Raw genomic sequence first — 9,381 nt, forward strand, 5'->3', positions numbered from 1 at the left:
CGATTAAGGGATGTTACAGCTAAGCAACTTCACGTACATTTACTCTATTGGGATGAATAAACTCCCCTTGTGTCCCAGGAGAAACATGGAAACACCGAGAGGACAGGAGATGTCCATCAGACATCAGTGAGGAATACAGTGGGTATAAGGTCATAATGCTTGTATAACACACATGGCCGGACCGTGGATTGGTTTGACTGACATCAACGACGACATGGGGTTCTTGTTTAATTTTCCTCGACCCTTAACATCGTCACTGACGTGAAATGGAGATAGTGCCGTAGTGACGCCAACGTTTCTCGTCAAACAGGGCAACACAATTCTTATGAATGTACACGAAGACAGCATTGAAGATGGTTCTTCACCAGCGTCTGTATATTCGCTTATAATTGATTTTTCGAAATTTATAGGGAGTTTTGACACCATGACCAATCAGTCATTACTTTCTCGTCTTGTTACAGAATATTTAAAAATAGGCATTCTTTTGTTCACATATGTGAACATAAATGGATAACTTGTAGCATTTTACATTAAACGTACCCATTGTATGATTGTTTTTCAAGAATGATTGTAATTCAAAATGGCTGACGATGGATTCGCGTTTTGCCACAAGAAATGCATTCTTTTTAAAGTCAACAAATAATTCAAATTTATTGATGCTTTAAACAATGACATGAATACCATACTGAATTACAAACAAAACATTTTCTTACAACAACAAACAAGAAGGCAAACCGAAACTGAATTTTAAATGTTTTAACATGGAGAAGTGAAAGTCAAAATATGACTCCGAATTCTGCAATGTGGACATTTCTAAACGCTTTAGAAAAACAGGTAATTAAGCTTTCACAGAGGGGCTATTATCTATGCCGTGTTAAGTTCTGCACTCAGGAACAGCCGACGAAGTCAGATGTCAGAAATTCACGAAAATTCGCACAATTCATGAACTATCTTGATGTTTGGTGTGTGTAAATACCAGCTTTCCGATCGCTTTAGAAGTGCACATTGCCTCCCTTTACAGGTAAACGGTTAATGACTGTCTGGATGGTATTTGGACAGTGACTCGGTTACGTGGCCTTTCTTCTATTTGATCTGCACTGAGTCCGGTGTATGTTGAGTGATCTTTCATTAGGGAGGCTCAAACCAAGGAGGCTATAATATGTGAGACCAATAGGTTTTCTGTGGTAATGATGTCATCAGATTCATATCACATGTCTACACGTTTCGATTCGGAGTATGGCGATGATGATCTAGTTCTTGTTGGTGATGATGATGATGATGATGACGATGAAACCTTTTGGTTTATTGATTATGTTATTATATTCTTCATATCTTTTATACGATAACGATTAATTTGATGATTATTGTGATGTTGATTATAAATAAGACGACAATTGTGATGTATATATATTGTAATGGTGGGTGTGGCAGTGTAGATGTTTGTTGTAGAGATGTTAAAAATGACTAGACAACGTGTATGATGAATATGATGATGACGATGATGATTATGAAGACTGGAAATGACAAATACATTGACAAAAGAATTATGCTAGAATTACATAATCCAGCATATATAATGGCAAATTGGTTGACAACGAGATGCTAGGATAAAACTATTACAAATATTCAAGCCTTTTGTATTTGCTCATACATTATCCCAAAAGACTGATTTGATACACAAAAGGGGAGAACAACATGATGCAAATGATTCATATTTTCGTTTTTATGAACACAACTTTAACGTAAGTTGTTATTATTTCAGAATAATCCAGAATGTCTTGGCAAGCGTATATCGACCGGTTGGCCCAATCAGGAGTAGAGAAGGCCGCCATCTACGGTAAGAACGGTGCTGTGTGGGGAACAAGTCCCAATTTCAGCCCTTCTCCAGACGAAGTTGCCGTTATAGTGGACGCCGTCTGCCACAACGATCAGAGCATATTCACAACAGGGGTACGTCTAGGAGGTAAACAATGGACTGTTATTCGAATGGAAAAGGAATCTGATATGCTCATTCTAAAGGGAAAGGACCAGGAGACATGTAAACAAAATATGATTTGTGCTGCTTCCAACACAGCACTTATAATGGGAGCTAATATGGATGAGAAAGTTCAGGCCGGAAATGTTAGAGTAGCCGTTGAAGGTCTTCGTGACTATCTCAAGACAAATCAGTACTGACGACGGCACACGTGATTAAACAAGGATATGGGTTGTCTCCCCTTCGTGTCGTAAGCTGCCTCTTTGTGGGAGATGGCTTTGGCTACATTCGGAAAACATCGACAGGAAGTGCACTTACGATTCTTTCCGGAAACATCCGAGGGGTTCCGAATGTGTCATTTTGGACCTCTTAGGGGTGATTCTGAAACGACTGGATAGCTAGTGGATGGTTATTGGTGTTATCATCAACCGAGGAATGCCGATTGTTTATATATAAGGCTGTCCAAATCAATGTTTTTCGCTGTGCGCATTCGGTAGCGTTATCCACACTAAGGGGACATAACTCGGTGATTATTATTTTTGACCACGTGACTCTAATCTGCAATTAGCACTGCCGACATCTTCAGTGAGCCTTTGGAACTACTCTGATTTTCTATCTGGATTATTGTTTCGCCATTTTTATTTACCTTTCATTTAGCAACGCTGATATGTACCCAACATTTGGATTTCATGTGTTCACTGTATGTTTCTTCTTTCGTCACGTGCTTTGTTTCTTTCATTGACCGCTGATTGAATATTATGTGTAAACATACCTGCTTCTACAACTCGTCGAGTGCCTGCCAGATAAGTTGGATTAGAGCTGCCCTCTTGACATGAACGTACGAGATCTAGTAAGTGCAACGTGATTAAGGCTTTGGAAACTTAGTCCCTTGCGTAGCAAAGCTATTTAATGCATGACGACCATTTCCACGAGCTAGTTTATTTACTAGTTTGATAGGATGTGATATTTACTTTTAGTTCCACTATTAAACCGATCAATGCTGAAAATACAAATTTACATATCCTGGCCAGTATGTATGTATGTTATAGTCCGTCCGGTTGTTTTTCGTTTCTTTACATTAGCTTGTTTTTATCAATATGATTCGTCCCATTTTGTTTACTTTTACAAGATGTTCACATCCTATTTTTCAGGGCATCATTGCAATACACAAACCGTCTTAGCTTATTTTGTTGAATCAAAGTTTGTATTCTGATTACAAAAGATATAACGCAGCCAAGTGTTTTGGAGAAGGAAAACTGAAAACTCCAAAATGCCTCGACTTCTATTATCCCAATATTGAGTGTAGGACCATGCGACTTGGTGGTCCTTGCAGACTCCTAATTAGAACTAATCGAGTTTTGAGCTACGGATAACTCGACGTATGGTCGACGGTTCCAGAGTTCACGAGTTCGAGTTAACGAGGTTTTCCCTTATGTAATGTATTTCCAATTTAGGGAACTACGAGGCCTGCATATGTATAGCTATTACAGCTTTTGGTTACGGGAATAACTTTCATGAATACATACTTTTTCTCACCATTTTATGTTCACCATACTTATGTTCATTGTTTCGGCAAAGATGTCATCAGATGTAGAGGAATTTTTCCGAATTTTTCGCATAGTAGAAGTGCCTTTGTTATACCAATTCAACTGTCAAAGAATCTTTGTTAGGTATCTAGATATGTAAAAGACTATGCGTCTCCATATTTGTAAACCAAAAAGTCGGATAGTGCCTATCCAAATGAGGCTTGTATTTTATTCATGTGTCGGTTATTAAACAATATTGAACTCACTTGTACTTCAGTTGTTTCATTACATACATTCTATTGACCGTTCAGTCGCCCATATATGCTACTCAATTGAAGTAAAAGAACCCCTGATTTTTTCATAGGACTAGTAAATCTGTCATGTCTATGACAGATTAACTATAGTCATATTGAAAAATCGTGTGTTCTTCAACTACAATAGAGTAGTATATCATTGAACCATTTATTTATTACTTCATTTATACATTTATTCCTCGTTCATTCAATCACTGTATTTAGTCATTCCTGTTCGCTGCAAATATTTCATTGACTATCCAGTTTCATTTTTTTAAATATCAAATCTGTTATTAAAAGCGAGGTTTGTGGATCAGGGATAGGGGTGGGGGCAATAGGAGAGAAGGGTGTGGCAGTAGGGGGAAGCAGAGTGTCGAGGAGAGTGGGGGGATTTGGAACAGAGAGACAGCAAATGAGAGGGGTGAGGGTGGATATTAGATGGGTAGGAAGATGTCGTTTTGTATTATTAGATCTTAAACTATATTGTTATGGGAGGAATCAACATCTGAATGGATGAATACAATTTGGACGATCCTCTCTAACATCATGAACAGTTTCTAACATGTAATACATCCGAGTTCTTATGGATAACACTAACATGTCATCACTATGATCATTACACGGGTTACGTCGAATTTTAGAACTGGAATAGGTACTCAGACAGTATAATTATAAAGACTGTATATGGTTGGTTAGACAACCGCTCTAATGCAGTGGATTAGCTGTTATAATGAGATCGGTAGATCGCAACATTCTCTCATAAGTCAGTGTTGCGCACCTGAAGTAAGATGATCTGGTATTTACGGATGCTCTCAGATGCAAGATGCCATCGTGTCTGTCAGATATGTTATTGCATCACTAGGTAAAAGTTGTAAATGGCAAAGCGTAACTCCTGTCAAATTAAATCTACATCATGCATGTGGGTTCCAAACATGATGAACACATATCATAAACATGTATGTCATCACGCCCACCTTTTGAAGACTTACAGCAATTTCACTCCAATACACATGCACCAGCACGTTTACGTACAAGCACACATATCAACCACACTGACACATTAACTGTACCACATTAGCACATATAGCATTAATACACATTATAGTATGACACAAACACACATTGTATCAAACCTGCATTTAATATCATACCAACATACAGTAGTATCACACCAACACACATTTGGTGTCACAAATATAGATAGCAACAACCATACACACATAGTATTTCACACACACGCACACACGCACACACGCACACACAATAACGTCACGAGACGACAGTATATTGTTTCCGTCATCCGGACGGCATTGTTGACGTCATTCGGATCTTATTGTGACGTGGGGTCGGAATGACGTCACACTAGAAACGGCGTCATAGCTTAAGATTGTTGACGTCATTCGACAAGTTGTGGTTACGCTGCTGTTGCGACTTGCTGTCCTTACAGGTAAACACTTAAATTCTCTGTATGTTGACATCTTCTTCGATAATAAATAGAACATTATATTCGTGTTCATGTCACACTATGTTTACGACACTCGTGCCTAAATGCCTCGCTATCGCTCGTGAAATACCGGAATTTAGACACTCGTGTGGTAAACATAGTATGCCATGAACACTCATAATATCATCTATGCTTTGTAAATGTTACCAATGTCAATTATTTTAAATCATATAAAAAGAGCTTATCACGCTTGTGTGTCAGGCGATGGTTATTATCCTGTTTTAGGAATAATACATTTAGCTTGCCGAGGCTCGCTACATACAATGTTTATTCCAAATACAGGATATTTACCATCCCCAAACACACTCTCGTGATAACATATATATATATATATATGACACAAAGTATCACACTAACACACATATATCTTCACACTGGAATGCATAACATCACAGTAACACGACACAAAGTATTACACTAACACACATATACCTTCATACTGACATGAACAATATCACACTAACACGACACAAAGTATTACACTAACACACATATACCTTCATGCTGACATGCACAATATCACACTAACACGACACAAAGTATTACACTAACACACATATACCTTCATACTGACATGCACAATATCCAACTAACACGACAGAAAGTATCACACTAACACACATATACCTTCTTACTGACATGCACAATATCACACTAACACGACACAAAGTATCACACTAACACACATATACATGTACCTTCATACTGACATGCACAATATCACACTAACTTGAAAGAAAGTATCACACTAACACACATATACCTTCATACTGACATGCACAATATCACACTAACTTGACTAAAAGTATCACACTAACACACATATACCTTCATACTGACATGAACAATATCACACTAACTTGACACAAAGTATCACACTAACACACATATACCTCCATACTGACATGCACAATATCACACTAACTTGACACAAAGTATCACGCTAACACACATATACCTTCATACTGACATGCACAATATCCAACTAACACGACACAAAGTATAACACTAACACACATATACCTTCTTACTGACATGAACAATATCACACTAACTTGACACAAAGTATCACACTAACACACATATACCTCCATACTGACATGCACAATATCACACTAACTTGACACAAAGTATCACACTAACACACATATACCTCCATACTGACATGAACTGACACGTCACAACGACTCCGGCGTTAACAATGCGAAATATTGCGACACGATGTTATGGATCGTCGATCGTGGTATTATGTGCAAGTTATCTCGACAGAGCTGGCATATTTCTTACTGTGGCATAAGACTCACACTTACAGCATCAGACTAACACTGAACACAGTAGCACGCTTTTACGCTACATCGTACTTCACAGTGTCAATATCATATTACCCCATAAGCGCAGCAAGGGTAGCACACTAACTCACAAACACATGATTTAATATACTAACAGTATGCACATTATTTAAGAAACACGCACAAGATCAAAGAAACACGCACACAGAAGCACATTAAGACATCAAACAGTATGGCATATAGACATCAGTGATATCATACTTGAAACCAGTATCCAGCACATTGACCCAAAAGTTCATCTTAGTGACAAATGAACATCACAAAAAATCACAGAAGCATCACAATAGCAAAATAAATAAACGCGACAAAACCCTTTCTATATTGAAAAGAAATCGCTGCTAAAGCCGAATCGATTGTACAATTCCGACATTGGCACCCGTCACAAACACATGCAGAGGCAAGTCAATTGCTTACCTAATACAAAAAAACCGATAACATGTGGTACAAGTGAGAATAGGGTAGCGCAGAGCATCACAGGAAAACTATAAATCGGCATTAGTCCGGACTAGTCCAAGCACACACACACACGCACGCACGCATCAAAGCACAAAGCGCTAACATTACCCCGTTGACTCGATTTTCATTCTCAGCTCCCTGGGGACTATACAACCCAAGCTGCCTTGTCAGGTGCTAGAAGGTTAACAGTCACATTTCCTTCCTCCCACCGGGTACCCATTTTTACAGCTGGATGAACAGAGGCACATTTCGAACAAATTCATTTGCCTAAGGAGGCACCACTTTCATGCTACATGTGGGGTAGTTTTGTCACCCATCCAACTACTCTCCGAGACCGACGTTGCTTAACTTTACATGATTAGTGACGTGCCACCAAATGGTCACACACACATCACAGTAAAACACACACGCACGCACGCACGCACGCACGCACGCACGCACGCAAGCAAGCACGCACGCACGCAGAGTAAAAACAACAACAAAAACACACACACCACAATAACACACAAATCACAAACCCGCACACACCACAGTGTCCCATAAACAGCATAGATCTTGTGTATACAGACGCAGTCTCCCACTTCAGCATCACGAACAAGCAAGCAGTATCACACATTCACGTCACAAAAGAAACAGTTCGACATGTGCAGTAGTATTCAAGGTAAGTACACCAGTACACTGATGAGATGAGTGCCGCTGGGGAGAGACAGGAATGTTCCACTCGAATTATAACAAGTAGCACATTCTTTAAATACCCGTAAGTTGGAATAAGTTACCAATGATGTGTGTGAGTGTGTTTGTATTTTACCCTAAAGAAGTCAACTTTTCCCACACCAGATCCCCAAACCACCATATAAAATACATCTGCTTGTCATACCATATTACAAAGATAAAATTTGACATTAAATTACCTATATATCTCCCATAGGTATATGATAATAGTGCATCTGGTAATAGCAGCCGTACTATCGCATTGATCAGATACATGTTCGCGTGCCTTGAGGAGTGTATACCATCCCCTCGCATCTTCGTGATCTGAAGTCTTCCTTCTCGGCCTGATTCACGTCTTGAATAACTGTGGTTAGCTACTTTGACTCATAGTTATCTCGAGGACTAGTACCCCACTGCCAGGCTAAAGAACAGAGAAGTCTAGCTAAATGTGGAAATCTCGAATCTATTTTCGTCATCTTCTCGCCAAGAAATACTCAATCTGTCCTCGCAATACGATGTGGAGAATGCAGAAGCGATACATACACTACATCAGCAGTTGCCTCCCTTTGGGTCATTTAGTTGAATGCAATACGGCTAGGTTTTACAAACAATTTCAGGTTTGCTTGCACGGTACAAAATCTATTTGCAAAACAGTTCTCTTCCGTTGTGTTCAGGATTTTGATGATTATTTGTTTTTACAAGGGTATTTAGAAAGTTCATTCAAAGCGTTTTAGCTTAACACGGTCATACTAGAAGCACACATATCCTTAGTTCCATCCCAACGCTGGGTATGACGTGGCACCATGCACTTGGAATCTCACCGAGTGCACTACCTTGGTCTACGTGCCTCATCTTAACATGGGTAACATTTCAAGTACATTCAGGAGTACTTCAACTGATGAACTTGCAAGATTTATGCGCATTGGGTAGTTTCCAAAGTTCAGTCTTGTTTTCCTAGGCTATTTCTAAAAAAAACAACATAAACGTTCAGAGAATTTTAATTCTGTTCCTAATTTGGTATTTCTGTTACGGAGTTGGTGGTTGTGTTTACACGTTGTATGAGCAGCCTTACTATACACAAAGGTAGATGTATGCGTAGGTCTGTATGGAAACTTACAGCTAGCAAAGCACGTTCACCATAACAACCAGGATACGGGGCAGGATACGCTCACCTTTTAGCGAACACCTGTATCGTCACTACTTGTTCGTGATTCATAAACACATGCATATAATATAGCTGGAATGGTACAACGGACTGTCCTTATGAATGTTTTTGTCACTGTTATTGACACGTGTACCACATCACATAACACCCGGCTTGGATATTGAATATATGATCCATTGCTATCTTAATTGTCCAATAAATAGACTATTATCGACCATTTGCTTTAACACACGCACGCACGCACGCGCGCGCACATCCACACTCCGCCGGGTTTTATTTTTGTGGCAGACAATATGTTGTTTTTTCATCAGCCTGAAATTATTGGGAAAGTTTAATTTTTTCGATAATATCCCAACCCCCACAATATCAAATGGTCGGTCCCTTAGCTGATTGTGTTTTCGT

General features: G+C 39.1%; 1 protein-coding gene across 1 annotated transcript; it reads left to right on the plus strand.

Moving 5' to 3' along the window:
* The first annotated feature begins 1,773 nt into the window (after window positions 1-1,773).
* Window positions 1,774-2,175, plus strand: LOC124152514 (profilin-like). The gene has a single exon (XM_046525480.1). The coding sequence runs from the start codon at window positions 1,774-1,776 to the stop codon at window positions 2,173-2,175; it is 402 nt and encodes a 133-aa protein (XP_046381436.1).
* Window positions 2,176-9,381: the final 7,206 nt, after the last annotated feature.

The sequence above is a fragment of the Haliotis rufescens genome, unplaced genomic scaffold (assembly GCF_023055435.1).
Source record: "Haliotis rufescens isolate VD_foot unplaced genomic scaffold, xgHalRufe1.0.p SCAF_4, whole genome shotgun sequence".
Taxonomy (NCBI): Eukaryota; Metazoa; Mollusca; class Gastropoda; order Lepetellida; family Haliotidae; genus Haliotis; species Haliotis rufescens.